Source organism: Morus notabilis, unplaced genomic scaffold, assembly GCF_000414095.1.
Source record: "Morus notabilis unplaced genomic scaffold, ASM41409v2 Scaffold1460, whole genome shotgun sequence".
NCBI classification, from domain to species: Eukaryota; Viridiplantae; Streptophyta; class Magnoliopsida; order Rosales; family Moraceae; genus Morus; species Morus notabilis.
In genome coordinates, this window is record NW_010362372.1 from 156,984 (window position 1) to 180,157 (window position 23,174).

Here is a 23,174-nt window from a genome sequence, read left to right on the forward strand (position 1 = left end):
TATTACAAAAACGTCGTACGTTATGTTAATTGAGAAATCCAAGACTCAGTGCATTCTAAGTGCTATTCGACTCTTTTTCCTTAAAATAAGAGATGTAACAGAGAACAGAAAACATAAGAAATGGATTTGAAAGATTACTTCGCTCATTTTGTCCTTGGTCATGAATTTTTATTAAGTTTGTTGCACAACTAAGGCCGCATCGAGTTTAGAATTCGAGTTTTATTACAATAAAAAATTTTAAGAAACAGTCACATTTAACTTTTTACTACAATAAAAAATTCTCATATAAAATCACATTTCAACTCAAATTGACTCTAAATAAATAATAACGAAAATTGTACTCATCCTTGCCTAGCTAATTGACTACACCATCTGACGTGATTCAACCCTCTTTGGCATTTCCTATACACAAATGCAATATATCTGAGATTTGAGTGAACTTGAAAAGCGAGTTAAAATAAATTTTTTTTTTAAAAGTTGACTTTTATTATTATTTTTTTTTTCTTTTCCTGATGAGGTGAACTTACAAAGGCTTCATTTCATAACAAAAAGTTGACTTTTATTATTATTATTATTTTTTTCTTTTCCTGATGAGGTGAACTTACAAAGGCTTCATTTCATAACATACATTAAATTGAACTATCAAAAAAAAAAAAGAAGCCGGAACAAATATAGGTCCTGTTCACTCCGCTGATTCGAGTTTAGAATTTAAGTTTTTCTACAGTAAAAAGTTTTCACAAACAATCACATCTAACTTTTTTACTACAGTAAAAAGTTCTCACATAAAGTCACATATCAACTCAAATTCTAAACTCGAATCAGTAAAGTGAACGGAGCAATAAAAAATCACTTGTGATTGAAATCGAGTTGGTTTCTCATTTAAGCAAGAAAACCTGAGAAATGCAAAATAACAAAACAATATAAAACAAATGCAAAAGGCAAATGTGTTGACCTTAGTTTTCTTTTCCCATCATTTTTATATCATTATTTAAATATTCATTTTTGTAATGACCATTAATTGGCAGATTTCTTACTCTTTATTTTGGTGCAAAGAAGGCTAATGATTGTATCACTTCTACTAGAGGGAGGGGTGTTGGGTTGTCTTTCTTTCTTTCGTTCTTTTTTTTTATAATTTTTTTAGTTTGTCGTATTTTGTTAAGGGACGCTTTGTGTTGGGTTGTCTTTCTTTCTTTCGTTCTTTTTTTTTTATAATTTTTTTAGTTTGTCGTATTTTGTTAAGGGACGCTTTTGGAAGATGCAGATGGGTATTTAGGGCAATTTTTTTTTGGGAAGATGCATTTTTTTTTGTTAAAGAAACTTTCCCCTTTCCTAAAATATTGAGGTTTAATTAAATGAAATATTGAATCTTTTGACTTCCATATTCAAAATTTGAATATCTTATATTTAGATTTTATTTTATTTTATCTTTCCTATATCAACATCTATATTTTCTCTTTTTTTACTTTATAAGAATATAAAGGTCTTTATAGGCATAGTTTTAGATTTTTTGTAAATAATCAAATAAATAAATAATTTTAAATTCAAGATACTCTAAATCACATTCCCGTATTTAAGAAAAGGATATTCATGTAAATAACCCTTTTTAATATGAAAACAGAAGTCATTTTATAAAAAGATAGTTATTATTTTTGTTATACTTTTGGGGTTTTAACTACTTATTCCTCAAAACTTTTTATTTTAATTTTAGCATCTAAATTTGCAAAATTATTGGAATACGTCTCGTTCTATACATAGATGTTGTTTTTATTCCACCAAAAAATTATCTTTAAAAACTGGTCTTTCTTTAACAATCTTACTTTGATACGTTCTTGCATGATTGATTCATAGTGATCCTACCTCAAAATATGTCAAATTTTCATAAAACTCTAAGGTGTATAGAAAATTTAGATTTCCAAGTCTTATTTTATTTTATTTTTTTTAAATAAAAACCCATGTCTCAGGCAACTTGCATTTAAATAAAACTAGTGGAACAAACGCAATAAAAGTCTAATGACCCGGCGAAGGAATGGACGTACACCTGAGGTCCAAAAACAGAAGAATATCTCGGCACACTAAAATCGAGCACACCTACAGCTCTATTTGATAAAACCACTCTTAGCAAAATAAGCTTTTGAGCGATGGAGGGACAAAACATCATAGTACTAAGGCTACACCAAATACTATTAAGGCACCAGTCCAACAGACACTAAAAACAAACAAAGACAACGGGGTGAAAATCCCAGTTATTGTAGTAAAAACACACCAAAAATAAAAACATAATAAACACAAAAAAACCCCAAGACCCGTTACCAAACGACTCTAATGAGGAGTCAATTAGCGAGAGCACTACCAGGAAGGGCAGACGACTTTGAAAGAGATATGGAAAGGTCGAGTAAACGACATAAAACTGCAAGTGAAATTCACCCTCTGCAACCACCTCCCGCAATTGAAAACACCACCTCTAAGAGAAACCCAATGCCGCACGAAACAAAACGCCAAAGGAGCACGGCCACCATCTAGCAAACATGTTGGAGACCCACTTCTAAAGTGTGTTAGATCTGCTCTAAAGAAAGCACTACTCCGCATCCTGCCACCATCACATAAAAGACAACGGCGAGATGAATTCAGGGACCAAATTTTAGGGTCGGAAGTCCGGTGACGCGCCCAGAAGCTATAACGACCCCTCACGGACCGTCATAGTTATCTTAACTTTCAAACATTTACCTCTTAAAAAATGCGAAAAATCGTTAAACTTGAAATACTTTACTTTGAACGACTTAAAGAAAAGCCTAGATTTTTTTTAAACATACTATCTTTAAATTTTTGAACTCCCTCAAAGAAAAATAAAATAACTTTCGGTTCAACTTAGTTATTAAAATCTATAAAGTCTAAAATATTCTTCAAATCAAAACCACCATAAACCGAAGTTTCAAAACAATAAAACTAAAAACTAAAAACTTTGTTTAACCTTAAACACTTTCATTCCATGATCGTTTCTCTCGTTTTCCTATCACGCATAGCTCGCATCCGCTCCAATATTCTCCATGGCTACATCTTACCCTTTAGATTGTCTGCAACATGAAATAACTTATATAAGCAAGGGCTTAGTAAGACACTTAATCCTCACAAATTTAAACGAACATTTTTATTCATCAACAATAAACATCATCATGAGAATAATTATTTTTGAACATGTTTAAACTTTAAAAATCCATCATATATTGGGCCCGACGTTGTACCATCATAGCGCGCTAGCCACGGAAAGCATGGGGTGGCAAATTCCATACCAACCGTGGCAATAAACCGGTCACCAGTCACCATCAAGGGTGTGCAACGCCATTTAAAAACATAAAAATACACATATACATTTTTCTTCAAAACGTCATCATAAGAGGATTATTAAAAACGTCATAACATCATCATAGACATCAAAATCATATACTTCTCAATTCTTCAATTCATGTTGCAGGTGAGAGTGTACTTACTTGAGCGCCTTAACCTTTTTAAATTTCACAACGGTGACGCGACGAATGAGGTCCTCGGGTGCTCGCCTCTAGAACCGTTCATGCCATAAATCATAAATAAGATTACTAAAAAACCTTAACATCTCATCAAATACATTAATTATGTTAAAACAGTATTTAATATACCATTTTCACCATTCATTAACATCACGACATAAAAACCCACTGATTACACAAAACCACAAAACCTAATAAAAACTGGCAGCCTGACCTTTACTCTTTTAAAAACTCATAATAATTCACATAGAACTCCAAATGACCTGAAACTAATTTTAAGTTAAAGTAGACATCTAGAGCTTTCCGACGGTATCTAATTTGTTAAAAACGGAATTCGTTTGCTCCTTCAAACCCTGTTTTAAAATCAGACATGAAAGCTGGAGAAATTTCAGCACTCAAACTATGACCAAAATTCACTAAAAGTTATAACCATTATCCTCAACAGTATAACAACACTCCATCTATTATTCAACCTTATGACATATTTCTAATACACAGAAACATAGAAGTATGCATGTAATCACTCCTAGACACGTCCAAAATTTTTGACTTCTTAAACTAGGGTGCAATAAGTCCAATGAAATAAGATATCCTAGCATCGGACACAATATATATACAAGTCTATAAATGATTCCTCTAAATAAAATGGACAACTTGAAAATGATTAATTAAATAAATAATAATACAGAGGTCTGAAATTATAAAAAAAGAAAACAAACACAACCACCCATCCACCCATATACGTAATACCATAAGCAACATAGTAGTGGTATAGTCTCACTCAAACATCATCTCATGTCTCTCCTCCTCAAACAAAAGCCATTATTGACAATCAAATCCATACCCTTAAAGAATTCGAAACCAAAAGAATAAATAATAAGAGGAATCATACCTTAACGATTTCCTTTATCTTGATTGTTAGGAGAATTCAAAAGAAATATTAAGAGATGAGTTTGATGGCTGATTATGGAGGTTCTCTTGTGATTTCTTTTCTTTTTTTTTGTCGTGAAAGAGAGGATGGGAGACAGAGAGACGTGAAGGGGGAATAGAGGGATTAGGAAAGGGAAAAAAAAAATGATAAAGCTGGCTGCTTAAAAGAATAAGATTTGTATTGGTCAACATGTATATAAACAGAAATTACTCACAATTTGATTGCAAATGAATTTTGGAATTAACTTGAATGTTAATTGACTTCATTTGGGTGATTATAGGCTGTCATTGCGGTGGAAAACGAATTGCAAATTATGATTGATGTTTCGTTATACTTTCATTGACTCAAAAGACATAATGCAATTCCTCACCCTTAGCTATTCGGCATAGAATCAATTATCAGCAATAAAGTGCAATAACATAACTATGGTTGACTATTGATGCTTATGTGTGTGTGTATATATATATAAATATAAAATTGACCGTGTAAGTTTGTTTTTTTTTTTTTTTCTTTTTCTTAATATAACATATAACCAATTTGTATTTAAAACTTGACATATATATCTAATATGTATTTTGTCAAACTATATATTTGCATAATCTATTAATGGTATTAAATCAACACACATTTCCATCAAATCATCATATAAAATTTAACAGTTTGGCATGAACTTGTTCTTACACCACGAGTCCTCGTCGCGTTCACCGGCAGAATATAACTTAACGTGATATTAGAATTTAACTAATTATAACACCATAACATCATTCATGTTAATTTTTAATGTATATTTCTACGAATTTGTCAGTTAGAAAAATGGGTGTTACAGAAGCGATCCCAAAATTCCGGCCAACATACTCTCTCCTTTTCTCTTTTTCTGATGCCAAGTGCCAAATCTTATTGATTATGCCAACTTGGAGAATTAAAAAAAAAAAAACTCATAATCAACCATTATCATCGTTTTTCCTCTTTATTATTTCCTTTTTATATTTATTCAGTAATGGATACACTTGATCCGTTCCCAAAGAATTCTCAACAATGATCAGCCAAAGTTGTGATTTGTGGACATGTATTGTCCTCATGGTGGGCCAATATAAAGCAATACAATTTTATAATTATCTAATAAAAACAACCTATCATTAGCAGTGTTCAGTTTTGAACTCTTACATTATAAAGGAACCAAAAATATATATATAAATATAAGATTTTTTTTTCTTTTTACTCCAAAAATATCTCCTTTTTCAAGTCTTGGTCTTTCTTTAACAATTCTACTTTTTATAAGTGCATACATGATTGGTTGCAATTTTGCATCACTTTTTTCCCTCCCCTCATCTTTTCAAAAAGTCATTTACAATCAACTTTCCTTTTCCTACACAGATTCCCGGAAAAAAAAAAAAAAAAAATTAAAGAAAAGCTAAAGCTTGCAAACTTCCAAGTCTCACCTTCATTATCACACCCCTGAAAAAAAAAAAAAAAAAAAAAAAATGCTTCACTTCCCACCATTCCTTCTCCTTCTTATCCTCAAACTCTCTTCACTTGAACTGATCATATCATCAAATTACAGTAAACCAGATAAGTACTTCATCAACTGTGGATCAAATTCCAACACGAATATCTCTGATGACAGAATCTTTGTGGGAGATCCGGACCCTCCATTCTCTCTATCATTTGGAAGAAGCAAAGATGTCAAGGACACCAACCCTTCAAACAATACCCCGTCTCTCTATCGCACGGCAAGATTCTCCGACCAACCATTTTCGTATGAGATCCAACTCTCCAGCCACAACAAGACAACCATTTTCGTGGTACGCCTTCATTTCTTCTCCTTTTCGACTCCGAGGATCAACCTCTCCGCCGCAGTTTTTGACGTTTCGACTTCAGGGCTTTCGCTGTTGTCCAACTTCAGTGTTGGAAACAGGACTAATACTGCGCTAATTGAGGAGTTTCTTGTCACAGTCAAAGAAGGATTGTTTAGTTTATGCTTTGTGCCATCTCAAAAATTATCACCTCTTGCTTTTGTGAATGCAATAGAAGTGTTTCCTACCCCAGATAATTTCATCTCGGATTCGGCTTCTTTGGTTACTTCTCTTGCAAGTAATAGTAGTAATAAGAGTTACACTGGATTGCTCTCTTTTGTTTTGCATCCTGTCCTTAGGATCAATGTTGGGGGTTCCAATATTACACCAGGAACTGATACTCTATGGAGGAGTTGGATACCAGATGATGATTTTATATTCAATAAAGAAGCTGCAAACAACAGACAATCCGATAGCGGAGCACTCTCTTGGCAGGATGGGATTACGGAGTACACTGCCCCGGAAAGCGTTTACAGGACGGCCAAAGTGCTGAATGTGGATTCTAATTTCTCCAACATGAGTTGGGATTTTCCGGTCAGCAAGACCATTGCGCGTCACTTGGTTCGCGTCCACTTTTGCGACATTATCAGCAAGTCGTCGGCTAACTTCTTGGAGTTCAATCTCTCTATCTTGGGAAAATTCGGGAGGTTGGTGAATCCGTTTAATGAAACAAAAGAGATTAAAAGTCCGTTTTACCATGATTTTGTGGTTGATTCGAATGGTTCTAGATTTATCAATGTAAGAGTTTCCAAGCTTGGAGACTTTTCGTCTACTGATTCGAAACCTTTCTTGAACGGATTGGAGATTTTCGAGATGCAGAACAAACCCGGTATAGTTCTTCGCCATAATCAGGTAAAGAAGAAGAACAAAAATATGGTAGCTGGTTTATGTGTTGCTTGTGTAGTTCTTGTGGGCATATTAGTCTCGGTTTTTCTACTTTTCAAGCGCAGAAAAGCAAAGCCTGATAGAACTACTAAGTTAAACCTTAACCTGTTAATACCTTATGGTGATATTCTGAGAGCAACTAGAAAATTTGATGAGAAGTTGGTGGTTGGAGAAGGTGGTTTTGGGAAAGTTTACAAAGGAAATCTTAAAGGCAAGAACGTCGCAGTGAAACGGGGTGAAAGGGGGCATGGAACTGTGAAACGAGGGGAATTGGATCAAGGACAAGGTCTTCATGAATTCGAATCGGAGATCAGGGTGTTGTCTCAAATCCGTCACAAACATCTTGTTTCCTTAATTGGGTATTGTGATGATAAGTGTGAAATGATAATTGTGTACGAGTTCATGGAAATGGGGACATTGAGAGAGCATCTCTATGACACAAAAAGCAAGGCTCAAAAACCATCAAAGAAGCCTAAATTGTCATGGGAGAAAAGGCTTGAGATTTGCATTGGCGCGGCAAAGGGCCTTAACTACTTGCACACCAGTTCGTCTGAGGTGATAATTCACCGTGATGTCAAGTCGACAAACATCTTGCTAGATGAGAACTATGTTGCTAAAGTTGCTGATTTTGGACTTTCTAAGGCAGGTCCTCCTGATCCCAACAATGAGAGTATTGACCTCAAAGGAAGCTTCGGTTATTTTGATCCCGAGTATATTAGTTCCTCACAATACACGGTCAAATCCGATGTTTACTCTTTCGGGGTCGTACTTCTTGAGGTCCTTTGTGCTAGACCAGCTATTTTCACTCTCTCTGAAGAGCAGGACAATGTGAGCTTAGCTAAATGGTGGATGCCTTGGAGACGAAAAGGGCAGCTAGAGAAGATCATAGATCCTTTGCTGGTGGGCGAAATCAACCCCAAATCGTTGAGGGTAGTTGGTAACGTAGCCGAGATGTGCTTGAAGGAAAGTGGATCTGAGAGGCCTACAATGCAAGAGGTGGAATGGCACTTGACCTATGCATTGCAGCTTCAGAGAAATGAAACAACAGAAGGGCCTTTTCAGGACACAACTACTACTAATGCTTCTCTTGAGTCTGCACTAGGAATGCCTTCTTATACTTTCCATTTTGGAGAAGATGTTGATGATGATGAAACCTTTGGAGTTTCTGGTTATTCAATCACTACTTCTGGTCAACCATTCTTGTCCTGATCATGATTTAAGGCTAATTTGTGTTTGTTGTATGTAGCTTTTAAAGTTTACTTTCACTGGTTTAGATGTCAATCACTCTTTGGAAAGGGGGGGAAAAAAAAAAAAGAAAAAAAGTCCTACCCGAAATTCGGTAAATGTGTGCTGATTTTTGTGACAAAGTAGTTTGTGACTACAAATTTGTTTAAAAAAATTATTCTAGAGAATCTAGAATGAATCCGACATCCTTAATGTAATCATATGTGTGCTTGTTTGATGATAAAATCAACTGCTTTTTGAGTTGTAAGTCATATCGCTTGAATCTATTTGTGTCGCCTCTTAGTTTTCAATTGATATGTTTTCAACAATTTTTTTAAAATGATATAGATGGTAGAGATACTTCTTTTATCTAACACTGTGAACAATGTGAGTTAAGACTATTAACCAAATCCCTAGACAATTGTAAGTTCCTAATAAATGGTGAACACACAACTCTATAGGCAAATCCCTTTTTAGTCCCTGATTTTTACTGAAGTAAACCCGTTTAGTTCGCTGATTTGAGTTTTTAATTTGAGTTAAGATGTGACTTTATGTGAGAACTTTTTACTGTAGCAAAACTCGAATCGGTGAAATTCGTCCTTTTGTCTGTCTCTTGATGAAAAAATTGAACAAAATTCCTTTTAATAGTTGTCCTCACATGCATTTTTCGTCCAGATTTTAGAATATATAAAAGGACTAATGTGGAACAATGTAATAGATCAAAGACTCGTTCTTGGACGTTTTGTTGTGTATATGGGCACAACTCAGTAATTTTCATCTACCACTCGTACATCCTTAAAACCACTTAAGAGCTTTTAAAAAATAATTACTAAAGGTGAGCAGTTATTTTGCTCTTAGACTGTCTAAGAATAAATGAGACCTCATGTCTCTATTTATACTATGGAGGAGTTCTAGAGCCAGTTTAGTTCGTTGATTCGAGTTTTTAATTTGAATTGAGATATGATTTTATGTGAGAGTTTTTTACTGTAACAAAAAAGTTAAATGTGACTATTTCTGAGAACCTTTTACTGTAACAAAACTTGAATTTTAAACTCGAATTAATGAAATGAACGGCCCTAGTTATATTAGGTTACAAAGAGATATCTTTTTCTCTCCGCATTATCTGTAAGTGGGGCCATTCTATAGGGAAAACCACTGAAAATTCAGCAGGGCTTGGGAATTATCCTAGTCCAATTCTGCATTATCTAAACGATCAGGCCGATTTTTAAGACGTAAAATGTCATTTTTAATATTTTATGTTATATTTTTTAGAATTTATTTTTATAAAATAGTAAAAATATTTTAAAAACCATAAATTTTTCAAAAAAAAATGTTTTAAAATTTTTGTAAAATTTTAAAATTTATATTTTCTAATTCGTTAAATAGAAGGACAAAAATAACATTTTATCTTCTAATAAACGACCTCAATGTACCCGTAAGATATTTTCTAAATCTGATATCATTTTAATATTATTAAAAAAAAGTGTACTAATAATATGTTTCGATTAATAGATGTTACTAAAATGATTTTATCTCATTTTAACGAAACTTTTTATGGTAGAATAAAAAAAAAAAAATTACCTGTATTTTCTTAATTTAACCGTTAAATCTATATAAAAGACTATTTATTTTAGATATTTTTTAATTTTAAACACATCTATCTAACAGTTATAAACAGGACCTTACAAGTGAAACTCCACATTTCTAACGCCCAAAAAAAATCTCCTTTCAAGTCTAGTGTCAATCCTACTTTTTTATCTGTGCGTTGTACGATTAATTGCAAATTCACATCAATCTCCTTTCAAAAGCATTTCTCACAATGAATTTTCCTTGGCATCTATCCCTCAAATTCCCGGAAAAACACGAAAGAAAAGCCAAAGCTTGCAAACTTCCAAGTCTCACAAAAAAAATCATCATATACCCGGGAAAACACCCAAAAAAAAAAAAAATGCTTCGCTTCCAACTATTTCTTCTCCTTCATCTCCTCAAACTCTCTTCACTTGAACTGATCGTATCATCAAATTACAGTAAACCAGATAAGTACTTCATCAACTGTGGATCAAATTCCAACACCAGTATCTCTGATGACAGAATCTTTGTGGGAGATCTGGACCCTCCATTCTCTCTATCATTTGGAAGAAGCAAAGATGTCAAGGACACCAACCCTTCAAACAATACCCCGTCTCTCTATCGCACGGCGAGAATCTCCGACCGACCATTTTCGTATGAGCTCCGACTCTCCAACCACAACAGGACACACGTGGTACGCCTTCATTTCTTCTCCTTTTCGACTCGGAGGATCAACCTCTCAGTCGCAGTTTTTGACGTTTCGACTTCAGGACTTTCACTGTTGTCCAACTTCACCGTCGGAGATAGAACTGGTATTGTACTAATTGAGGAGTTTCTTGTCACAGTGAAAGAAGGATTACTCCGTTTATGCTTTGTTCCATCTCAAAAATTATCACCTCTTGCTTTTGTGAATGCAATAGAAGTGTTTCCTACCCCAGATAACTTCATATCGGACTCCGCTTCTTTGGTTACTTCTGTTGCAAGTAATAGTGGTAACAAGAATTACACTGGATTGCTCTCTTTAGTTTTGCACCCTGTCCATAGGATCAATGTTGGGGGTCCCACCATTACACCAGAGACTGATACTCTATGGAGGAAATGGCTACCAGATGAAGATTTTCTATCCAATAGTGAAGCTGCTAGGAAGAGTCAATTCTTTAGTGGCAAACTTGCTTGGCATAATGGGGTTACAGAGTACACTGCCCCGGAAAGCATTTTCAGGACGGCAAAAGTGCTTAATGTAAATTCTAATTTCTTCAAAATGAGATGGCGTTTTCCGGTTAAAGAGAGCGTTGCGCATCACCTAGTTCGCGTCCACTTTTGCTACTATATCAACGCCTCGGTTAACTTCTTGGAGTTCAGTCTCTTTATTTTCAGAAACTTTGAGAAGTTGGTGAATCCATTCAAGGAAACAAATGAATTCGCTAGTCCGTTTTACTATGATTTTGTTGTGGATTCGAGTGGTTCTCCATTCATCAATGTAAGCATTGGTTTGAAGCTCGAAAAGTTTTCGTCGAGTACTGATTTGACTCCTTTCTTGAATGGATTGGAGATTTTTGAGATGCAAAAAAAGACCGGTATAGTTCTCTCTCATAATCAGCTTAAGAAGAATAATAATATTATGCTAGCTGGTGTATGTGTTGCTTGTGTGGTTGTTTTTATGGGCATATCAATCTCCGGTTTTCTAGTTTTGAAGAGCAAGAAAACGAAGCCTGATAGAAGTACTAAGCTAAACCTTAAATTGAAGATATCTTTAAGTGATATTCAGAGAGCAACTAGAAAATTTGATGAGAAGTTGGTGGTTGGACAAGGCGGTTTTGGGAAAGTTTACAAAGGAAATCATAAAGGCATGAACGTCGCGGTGAAATGGGTTGAAAGGGGGCATGGAACTGTGAAACGAGGGGAATCGGATGATGGACAAGGTCTTCATGAGTTCAAATCGGAGATCAGGGTGTTGTCTCAAATCCGTCACAAACATCTTGTTTCCTTAATTGGGTATTGTGATGATAAGTACGAAATGATACTTGTGTATGAGTTCATGGAAAAGGGGACATTGCGAGAGCATCTATATGACACACAGAGCAAGGCTCAAAAACCATCAATGAAACCCAAATTGTCATGGGAGCAAAGGCTTGAGATTTGCATTGGCCCGGCTAAGGGCCTTAACTACTTGCACACCAGTTCGTCTGAGGTGATAATTCACCGCGACGTTAAGTCGTCAAACATCTTGCTAGATGAGAACTATGTTGCTAAAGTTGCTGATTTTGGACTTTCTAAGGCAGGTCCTCCTGATCCCAACAATGAGAGTATTGACCTCAAAGGAAGCTTCGGTTATTTCGATCCCGAGTATATTAGGTCCTCACAATACACGGTCAAATCCGATGTTTACTCTTTTGGGGTCGTACTTCTTGAGGTGCTTTGTGCTAGACCGGCCATTTTCACTCTCTCTGAAGAGCAGGACACTGTGAGCTTAGCTAAATGGGGGATACTTTGGAGACGAAAAGGGCAGCTAGAGAAGATCATAGATCCTTTGCTGGTGGGCGAAATCCACCCCGAATCGTTGAAAGTAGTGGGTGAAATAGCTGAGAAGTGCTTGAAGGAAAGTGGATCTGAGAGGCCTACAATGCAGGAGGTGGAATGGCACTTGAACCATGCATTGCAGCTTCAGAGAAATCAAGCAACAAAAGGGCCTTTTGACGATGACACTTCTACTAAAGCTTCTCCGGTTTCTGCATCATGAATTCCTTATGCATTCACTGTTGGAGAAGATGATGATGCAATCTTTGAAGTTTCTGGTTGTTCAAGCACAACTTCTGGTCAATCACTTTTCTCCAAATCATGATTTAAAATGCTCCTTGTGTTTGTTGTTTGTAGATTTTAAAATTTACTTTCACTGGTTTATATAGCAATCACTTTTTATTTGGAAAAAAAAAAAAAAAAAAGTTCCACGTGCTAGTTAAAATGATGGTACATGTGTGATGATTTTTGTGTTAGAGCAGTTTGTGACTGCAAATATGTTAAAAGTAGTTCTAGAGAATGTGGAACAAATCCCACATACTTAATCATATTTGTGTTTGTTTGATGATAAAATCAACTGCTTTTTGAGTTTCAAGTCATGCAGGTTAAATCTGTATACATTATCCTCTGTTAGTTGTCAATTTAATTTCCCAAAAATCACAAAATTAGTCACAAAATCAAAAAGAACCTCAAGCATCCTTCTACTCACTTGAGTGAAAATCACAAAATCAAAGGCAGCATAAAAGTGTGATTCTTTTCCCAAAAAGCTGTAGTTGAGCACTTGAATTATTCCAGTTTTTAAATAAGAGGAACCCGATCCATCAAACTGAAGTAAAACATGCAGATTTACAAGTTCCAAATGAATGGTGGACAGGCAACTTAATATAATTTCTTTTTTAGTATCTAAATTATAGAAAAATCTCGTTTTGTCCCCAACTTCTAAAACATCTCAGAATAAGTCCTTGAGGCCTGAACTAAAGTTTTTCCAAATTAGTCCTTTTGTCCATTTTACTATTAAAATATCAACAAAAAACGTTGCATCCCGGAGAGATTTTAAGAGCCAGATGGATGAAAGTACTGATTTGGGACAATTTCATAGTACTAAACTCGTTCTCTTAGAGACCAAAATAGAATTTAACCTATAGCTCAAAGACTAAAAATGAGATCAACCCTAAAACATCTATAAGCGAAATATACTTTTCAAAATACTCGTTTACCAATTTGGAAAACCATGTGATGGGGCTAACACACTCGTCAATATCTAAGGCCGGTACATATTCTTAAACCCAAGGTTTTAAAGGCGGAATCGGACCTCGAGGCGTTTTGTCTTTACGAGACGAGGCGTAAGCCTCAAGGCGCTTTAAGGCGTAAGCCTCAAGGCGCTTTAAGGCGTAAGCCTCAAAAAATGCCTATAAAAAAATTGAAAAAAAAATAGTAACAAAAACTAAATCCATACTTAATGATCATTAAAAATAAGAAATTTAACCAAACATCCACATAAAGAAAGGTATATTTTACTACTAGAAGCGTAAAAAAGACTTAATAATTATCAAATCCTAATATCATAAGGTTCATAATGCACGTGAAGTAGAGGTGAGGTGCAAAGAAGATGTCGACTATGCTAGCTGGTCTACTTCTTTTCTTAAGTTTTTTTCTTACTCATTTCGAGCCCCTCGCCACGAGGCGCGCCTCAAGGCATGCACCTCAGACGCTTTTTAAACCCTTATTTGAACCCATGATTCTAATTATGCCACAGCATTTTTTGTCTAACAAAGAATTTAAATTCAAAAATTTCTTCTCACACAATGTTTTAAACAAGATATTCTTCTCAAATATCGTTAACCAATCAATATTCTAATAAGTAAATGTCACGTCATTCAATATCCTAGCTTTGGCACACAATTTGGTAACCATTGCATTATTCGTCTACTGAAGTAGTAATGGAAACAAAGTAAATTTCATTACCAATCAAATTTGCTAATGAGCCAACAATTGTGTATATATTGTGATTTACAAGAGTTGGCGCCAGAACAAATATCTAACTCTATTTTCTGATCACTAAAAACAAATACAAAGCGGGTGTTAAAAGCAGACCAAAAGAGGAAATTTAAAATTAAAAAAAATAAAAAAAAACCTATTGCACACTGAAACAATCGCTGGCTGTGATCAAAATAAGCAACTTGTGATCTTGCCAGTAGCTATAAATATAAACTGGCAAACCAGTAGTAATATACAAGAGAAGAAAGAATGTTAGGCCCTAGCATATCCTCTTTTCTACGCTGAATGCTACAAGAACTGGAAGGTTCTGAGAATTGCTATGCGCACAAAGAAGGCTAGAATGCAAAAAGGTAATGAGTCGTACGCTTCGCTGCGAAATGAACTGCTATCGCTAAGTTGCCCTGCGTTGACGAACTCGGTTTTCCCCATACTAGAAGTTGTGGAGACATTAACTGGCATTGAACCTAGTAAAATAAGACGGATGCAAAAGGACAGATATCAGTATTGACTTGGGAACTCGGATGAGTCTTCTTGTAGAACTTCCTAACAAAATTCAAACTCCGGTCTCAAGTTTTCAGCAATTTATCTCAGCAACAGTAATTTGCATTCTTTACGAAAAATGAAAAATCGAAGAAGAGTTGGATTCTTTTTAGAGTAAAGAAAAAATTATAATTTCAATCACTTTAGGGTGTCCAATTATAGTAGGGTACTGAAACTTACAATCATAGTTGACCCATCCTATCCGATCACCAGACAAATCATAAACAACAATTTTGTCCTTGAGGACAAGATCTGCCAAAAAGAAGATGATGTTAGGCTTATCTTCAAGAAAAATAATATCTATGAAGTAATGCGTCAAATACACTATTCCTATTACTACTAAGTTTTAGCTAAGTCAATGTAGACCAACATAATAATAGGGATAAAAGAAAAGTTAAAAAAATTCCAGCAAAAATACATAGGCCAAAAGTTAATAAAGGGAAAACAGGTGTTTGGGGTGCATTCTAATAACGATAGCGGCTAATAAAGGGAAAACTTCAAAAAGCAAATTACTCATACTTTGTACTTTGAGTTGCTTGGAGAATAAGTTACAATTAGGTGGAACACAAAAGTATCTATATACAAAACTTAAGAAGTCTCTATTTTAACCATTGTCCATTGATACATGTTTCAAACAGAGAAAAGTTAAAGTCTTGAAAATATGTCTGAAAATTCATGAGCTTATATATTACAGGACTCCATAAGTTTACAATCTCCTCAGCCAAGTAATCTAATAAAAGTTTCAAGTATGGTGTCTATTACCTCCTAAGATTGTTATCCCCTGACCCGAGATTTTCTGAAAACCAATGCACCAAACTGCAGCGCTCCCCTGCAATGTGTAGATATGTCAATCTTTAAGATTAAGGATAACAAAGTAATATTCAGAACATTTTGATAAACACTTGGTAGTGAAATAAAGTACAAGATACTTTTCAGGAGGATAAGAAAAAGGGACAAAGCCATGTGTCTTTATATTCCTGGAGCAATTACATGTTTTATATGCAAAAGAACTTTATGAGCAAGGATAGATATAATTCAAAAGTACTCAATTGCAAAGAAAGTAAGAAACAACTATCTGGAAGCGTAAAATGCAAGAGTTGCACTTAGTTTAGCGGGGATGAAAAGTAAAGGGAAATTTTTGAGTGAAACTAGTTAATTGAGTTGTTTGGTAGGAAGGAACTTTTAATGGAAAAGAAAATAAGATAGATAAATAATGATGGTGGGTTCCACCCCTTCTTTTTCGTCTCTCCAATTATGGAGTGAAAAAGGGAAGGAGAAATGGGGTTCTAAACTTACTAAATAACCTTTTTTTTTTTTTTTTTGTTTGGGGGGGGGGGGAAGAAATGTGATAAAAAGAATATAATGGACAAAATGGTAATTGTCTAAATATTGCTTTTACCATCCCTCTACTTTCATTTCAAATACAAACAAGAAAAAGGGAGTTCAAAAACTCACAATAGAATTCTGTTGTATAAGGTAATCCTGAGGTCTCAAAACCATCGATGCACCACCGGCAAAGTTCAAATTCACTTGAGGAAATATATCAGTAGGACTGACCCGCAGATAAATCAACAGTCAAGAGTTAAAATTTATATAAAAACAAAGAAAGAAAGAAGAAAGAATTAAGGTAAACTTATCAAGAACGAACCTGACAGTGATTAAGTAACAATGGTTTCCCTTGGAAAGAACAGGGCGTGCAGATTGTGAAACTGCAGAATTAATCTGCAATCGGATAATAATCATATGTCATAAACAATATCTGAGCTTGCCTATACTTGGTCCCATTGCCAAAAGGCGACAATGACTTGGTTAAAAGGCGAAAAGTGGGACTTTTCCTACACACAATATGGTAAGCACAAAATAATAATATTATGTATGTGCAGTTGTTGCACACTGATTAATTGCATTCTCAATACTTACAGCGTTGATGAATGGCTCATAAGCTTCTTCTGCAAGGTACGCCAAAGTTGTACCAGAATCAATAATGGTTCCTCGATTGCTTGATGTTGCAAATACTGCCGGATCAATGGATAAAGTTTGACCATTGACAGAAATGCTTTGCAGATTCAAATTATAGTGAGGCCTGAAATATCAGACACACTCTCAGTAGTCATCTTCACTTGGTCAGTTTATATCTTAGTTTTATGCCTTCCTCTAAATGAAATTAGAATTTAAATATTATTAAAATTAGAATGTAATGGACTGAAGATAAACCTTTGAATATAAACATACTGTTACCATTCAGATACAAAAAAGCGAAAGAAAGCATTGTTCTAAAAAATAACTATTGGTTTTAAGCTGAGACAAATATTGCAGGAAGCAATCTGTACTGAAGTCCACTTAATTAAAAATCTGTACTTTCTATCACATTAAAAAGGAGTATCTAAAACCCAATGTGACATGAGGAAAATAAAAAGAAAAACCTCAGTGATTATTGCAGACAATGGCATGTATCTCCTCCAAAGAAGAGGGAGGGGTGGTGGTAACTTACTGTTGTGGGACAAGTGGACTATAGATTATGTTCGGCTCAACAATTTCGCCAAGGACCAATATGCCTCCACCACCATTATCTCCTCTCAAGCAGTGGGAGAACGCTTTTGGAGCTACCCCCTGTGAAGCCAGTTGTGAGATGACAGACATTGCCTGTTGCCCGAAGCCAAATATCCCGTCAACCGCTCTCTCCGTCTTTGTCAAGTCCCCTGTCTGCAAGGTGCTACACCTGTTTTTCACAAATTTCACCATGAGAGGCAATTACTTCCAAAGTCCAAGCAATGGGGAGAGAGATTATGACAGAACCAAGTTTTGATAGTTTTTACTACTATCTTACCCAAATAGAATACGAGCAGAAGAATTTTGAATCAAGGAATTCCCAAGAACCGAGTCGAAATGCAAAAAATCAGACACGTAGTAGCCTGATGTTCCGCTGCCATCTCCGTACTGGAATGTGTAAGAACACTGATTGCTCTCAGCGGAGCAAGCCGAATCCGATGATTGAATCCCAAGACTACATCTCTTATCTGAACACGAGACCAAAGACGACGTCAACGAGCTCCCGGGATCGAAGAAATTGAGCGGAATCTGCAAGAAAAACAACAGAGCAAACAATCAAAAACTCAGGTGCAGCAGAACATTGTTCCTATTAATTCTACAAACTCAATGATATCAAAACATAAGATACAAAGTGGTTGCAGACTTAGCCGAACGGTAACATATTTAAGTTCCAATCCTTACATGCCAAATTAAGTTAAAAAAAAAAAATTAGAAAAAAAAAATCTTTAAGGTAAGGAGAAGTGGTATTACTTGGAGTCCACTAGTCTGAGGACAGCCATTGCAGGAACCACAACTGACCCACAAAACATCACTTCCAGTATCAATCTGCACATAGAAATCTCTTGGAGGAGAACCCAATTGCACTTTTGTATAATACAGCCTGTAAAACAGGAATAAATTCAACAAACCCAAAAATTAAAAATAAAAAAGGACATAAACATATAGAGCAATCATACTCAATCACACACATAGATGGCAAGAAGCAGCCATAAACAGACCCAAAAATAAAAAATAAAAAAGGACATAAACATATAGAGCAATCATACTCAATCACACACATAGATGGCAAGAAGCAGCCATAATTTCCAAAAAAAGGAAACAAAAGTGAACAAAAAGCCAAAGCAAAATCAAGACAAAGAAAGAGATAAATACTAATTACTTATTATCAATTAACAGCAATAAATCACCAAACGACTATTGATAAACATAGGAGATATGCACAGAACAATAAGTACACAATAATTATTAACGATTACAATCCAAAAAGAAAAAAGAAAAACACCCATCATTGGAAAATCCAAGTTAAACAAATATGATGTACAAAAATAACACAAAACAAATTTTTAAGGAAAGAAAAAAGTACCCAACAACGAAGGGATCGAAAATCCCTTCAACGAGAAAATCGACTACTCCATTTGAAGAAGTTTGCAGAATCCTTCCATGTCTGACTCTGTCCCTCCTCACGAGCTCGCTCACCTCCACTCTGTGGCTCGCCGGAAAAGCTCTCTCAAGCGTCAACGTCGCCGGAAAATACTCACCCACAACCACGGGGAAAATGACGGCGCCGGCGATCAAAATCGCCGACAACGAAAACATCATTATAAATTACTATTCTTTTGCTTCTCTCTCTAACTGAGAAGAGAATTTAGAGAGAGAAATAATAAGGTAAGAAGAAGAAGAAGAAGAAGAGAGAATTTGGATATGACAAATAAACTGTTTTGAAACTTTGTAAAAGATTTAGAGAACGAGAAAGAACGTGATTTAGAGGAAAGAGATTGAAGAAGAGAGCTTTGTTGGTTGCGGTGTTATTGATATATATATATATATAGATATATATATATATATATTTTTTTTTTTTTCTGCATTTCATATTTCTCTGAGGTAAAGAGACTTTTTTTAATTTTTTTAGAAAGGAAAAAAATAAATAAAAATAAAAAAAATAAAAACTAAAAAGCAAGCATGACAAGAACATATGACAGAAGTTTCCAAAATGTGGATTACGGAATGACGTCCCTCATCTCATGTTTCCAATGCACGATACACATGTACATGTATATTATAGTAATTTAATATAATTTCTATTTATCTTTTTTTTCTCTTCAGAAAAGTAATATGAATAGAATTAAGAATTTGTTTTTACGAATTTTTATTGATAATTTACATTTTGTTTATTATTAGATCGTGTTAAAACTCAAATAATGCCCAAATGTTAAAATATTTAGGAAATTATTTTCCTAAAATAATCTAATAAATTTTATAGGAATAGATAAATTGGTGAGATGAGATAATTGGGTGAAAAGCATTTCAGTTTAGTTCGTTGATTCGAGTTGAGATATGACTTTATGTGAGAATTTTATACTGTAATAAAAAAATTAGATGCGATTGTTTCTGATAATTTTTTACTGTAGCAAAACTCGAATTCTAAATTCAAATTGGTGAAATGAACGGGACCTTACAGTTAACATTCTTTTTTTTTTACACATTTTATATGTCATTTTTAAATTATTGATCATTATTTTAGAACGTTATCTTTTTTTTTTTTCCTTTTCTCTCTATTGCAAAAATTCCCTTTTTTTTTCTTTATTTGCTACTATGAAATATACATGTAAACACATGAAGAAGTTTCCTTGTGTCTTCCCTGTTTGGTAAACAAAATCAGGTAAGTATAGGTGTGTCCTTCATACGCCCTTTACTTTTTGTTCTCTCTTATCTGTTTATTATCCTTTTCTTTTCTTTTATTTTATTTCTAATTTCGACTTCGCAACTTTAAAAATAACTTCTCTCCTCTTTTGTTGCTTTTATAAGTATATATACACATATACATATACAATCATACGTATAAGGGCTACATAAATGTATGTATGTATGTATGCATAATCTTATTAGATTTTTTTTTCTTTAATTCTGTCTTTTAGAATAACATTGTACTTATATGTGCATTAGTCAAACACATGCCTAACTAACTTGAGTAGAAAGTGATTATTATAAGTTGGTGGTATTACTGAAGAAGTAAATATAATAAGTTGGTGGAATGTTGGTTTTCAATTATCATAAGATGGTATTATTGAAGAATATTCAAGTTGTCTCTAACAAAACTCGAAAAATAGTCACCAAGAGAAAGGTTCTTCATAAATAATTATGAGACCTATAATTTAAGAATATATTTGGGTTCTTTCTTTTTTTTTTTAAAAAGGGATCATGCGCATTTAGAATTCGTTCTAAAATGATTTTATTTTTTGTATGAAAATGAAAATAAAAACGTTTTTAATCTCAGACAGCATCATTTTTAAAAATGCGTTTAGTAGTTTTATCAAGAGATTATTTTCAGTGTAAAAAACCTATTAATGTCTCTCTTTCTCTCTCTCTCTGCTCGAGAGAGGAGAAAATGAAAACAAACAAAATAAAAAATGACTAAAAGTCATTTTTCATTTCTCTCTCATTTTACACTAAACTAAAAAATCGTTTTCATTTATGTTTTTTGTCTTTATTATGCTAAACACCATTTTAAAAACGTTTTTGTTTTTTTTCTCGAAAAATGTAAAAAATAAAAACGAGATTAATTTTAAACACATATAATTTAAGAATCATAAGATGGTATTATTGAAGAATATTCAAGTTGTCTCTAACAAAACTCGAAAAATAGTCACCAAGAGAAAAGTTAAATAATTATGAGACCTATAATTTAAAAATATATTTGGGTTCTTTCTTTAATAAAAAAAAAAGGGTTCTTGAACTTGAATTTCCTATTGGAAGGCAAGGCATTCATAATTTTTTTTTTTTTTTTTTTTAAGATGATTAGCTTTTGAATCAAAAGCATTCTAAGGGGTACGTTTAGCACAAACTCGTGTAAAGATGTGAAATTATCTCATGCACTAGAAATCGAACTCCAATTTGACCTACCCAATCCACTTTCCCCAGCCTTTTGTGGGCCACCTTTTGTTCCGAGGCAGAAAAGGGCCCACCCACAACCATCCAAAAAAACAAAAGAAAATTACAAAAGAAAAAGCAAAAATCTTCCAAATTCCACTAAGACCCCATCTTTTCTGAACTTTAGCAGAACCGAGTGCGCAATTATTTCGCATTCGGCTTTTACAATTGTCGGCTCATCCTAATTGAAAATCTAAATTAGGAGACTGCCAGGATACCATGGCCCTTAAAAAAAATAAATAAAAAGAGAGAGAGAGAGAGAACGGAATTACGGTAGGACTTTTTTTTTGTTTCTTTTTTGAAAAATAATATAAAATAGGTCAATATAAAAAATTTTAAAAAGTATATAGGTCAATTTTTAGTTATAAAAATTAATAGATCATAACGTGTCAAGTTATGGTTCATAATCAGATAAGTTATAGATAAACTTGTCAAGTTATAGTTCATAATCAGACAAGTTATGAATAATTATGGATAATAACTTATCAAGTTATGGTTCATAATCAGACTAATTATGGACAAAAATAGTAATTTAGCATATTTATTAACTTATGTAAATCATTGGTCTATTAATTTTAATTCATCTCAAGTCTTGACTTATTTCTCTATTTCTCTCTTCTTTTTTTTTAACATAAGCTCACAATAGAAAGGGAGGGCAAGGTTTCTTAAATAGCATAAAGGAATTGGATGTACCTAGGCCACTTGAAGACTCAAAAATGGGTGGGTTGCCCCTGTTAAAATAGAAAATAACGTTGCCCGTCCTTCTTCAGGAGGCCGGACTGAAGACGTGAAGCTAGTAATCAAAGTATTCATTTATTTTACCTATTTGAGTTTTTAATTTCAATTTTATTATAATTAAAAGCTCTCATAAACAGTCACATTTAACTTTTTTATTACAGTTAAAAGTTATCACATAAAGTTACATCTTAATTCAAATTAAAAATTTAAATTGACGAACTGAACAAGATCATAGTATTCATGTGCTAAAACACTCGTTGAATTATAATTTTAACGGTCTGATGATTTATGAGTATTCATGTTGAAAGTTACTTTTATTGTTGATATTGCCTTTCTAAATAAATAAAAAGGAATATATATCATGAGCATTTTTTAATATGTCAACATATCAATAAATTAAATTTTTTATCTATTAAATTTATATAAAATTATGTAAAATTTAAAAATTTAACATATTAATACGTCACGCGTGTTAAAAAATCTCTTTAATATATTAAAGACAAAGCCTGGTTTGCCTCTTCTGGATTTACTAATTCACCCCTACATTTTTATTTTATTTGTTTGGTTTGTTGGTAAAGGTGCAGAGGATACGGATGTCATACAAGATACAACAGTGGAAGAATAAAGCTTTAGTTAAAAAAACAAAAGAAAAGAAAGAAAAAAAAAACACCTTCTAGAGAGGTTCGGACCTTTTTCTGATTTCGAGGGAGAGACTTTCGAGTGTTTGACCACTCACAGCTCGCAGCCCAAGGAAAACAATACACGCGAAGTGGGCTTAGTACGGCTCATGTACTCCAGCTGCGATATGCGGTTTTTTTTTAATAAGTTGTATTGATAATTATAATTTAAAATTATTTTTATTTTATGTATATTTTTTATAAAAGAAAAATATTATAGAGAATTATAAATCATAATTTAGAA

General features: G+C 33.9%; 3 protein-coding genes across 3 annotated transcripts; 2 read left to right on the forward strand and 1 right to left on the reverse strand.

Moving 5' to 3' along the window:
- The first annotated feature begins 5,917 nt into the window (after positions 1 to 5,917).
- Positions 5,918 to 8,706, forward strand: LOC21397232 (probable receptor-like protein kinase At2g23200). Its single transcript, XM_010101845.2, has one exon. It carries the CDS (start codon positions 5,934 to 5,936, stop codon positions 8,397 to 8,399), a length of 2,466 nt encoding a protein of 821 aa, XP_010100147.1. The 5' UTR covers positions 5,918 to 5,933; the 3' UTR covers positions 8,400 to 8,706.
- Positions 8,707 to 10,238: 1,532 nt separating this feature from the next.
- Positions 10,239 to 12,785, forward strand: LOC21397233 (probable receptor-like protein kinase At5g24010). Its single transcript, XM_010101846.2, has one exon. It carries the CDS (start codon positions 10,363 to 10,365, stop codon positions 12,721 to 12,723), a length of 2,361 nt encoding a protein of 786 aa, XP_010100148.1. The 5' UTR covers positions 10,239 to 10,362; the 3' UTR covers positions 12,724 to 12,785.
- Positions 12,786 to 14,532: 1,747 nt separating this feature from the next.
- LOC21397234 (aspartic proteinase-like protein 2) lies at positions 14,533 to 19,345 on the reverse strand. Its single transcript, XM_024168009.1, has 10 exons — positions 18,952 to 19,345; positions 18,339 to 18,468; positions 17,866 to 18,116; positions 17,530 to 17,757; positions 16,959 to 17,121; positions 16,687 to 16,760; positions 16,494 to 16,590; positions 15,801 to 15,867; positions 15,219 to 15,290; positions 14,533 to 14,962 (listed from the first exon to the last, which is right to left on the reverse strand). The coding sequence occupies exons 1-10, from the start codon at positions 19,185 to 19,187 to the stop codon at positions 14,787 to 14,789; spliced, it is 1,494 nt and encodes a 497-aa protein (XP_024023777.1). The 5' UTR covers positions 19,188 to 19,345; the 3' UTR covers positions 14,533 to 14,786.
- Between the last annotated feature and the right edge of the window lie 3,829 nt (positions 19,346 to 23,174).

Coding starts and splice junctions, on each gene's coding strand:
- LOC21397232 (XM_010101845.2), top strand. CDS start 5,934: ATGCTTCACTTCCCACCATTCCTTCTCCTTCTTATCCTCAAACTCTCT.
- LOC21397233 (XM_010101846.2), top strand. CDS start 10,363: ATGCTTCGCTTCCAACTATTTCTTCTCCTTCATCTCCTCAAACTCTCT.
- LOC21397234 (XM_024168009.1), bottom strand. CDS start 19,187: ATGATGTTTTCGTTGTCGGCGATTTTGATCGCCGGCGCCGTCATTTTC. Junction 17,122..17,529: donor AGTCCACTTGTCCCACAACA/GTAAGTTACCAC, acceptor CTGATATTTCAG/GCCTCACTATAATTTGAATC. Junction 16,591..16,686: donor TGTTACTTAATCACTGTCAG/GTTCGTTCTTGA, acceptor TCTGCGGGTCAG/TCCTACTGATATATTTCCTC.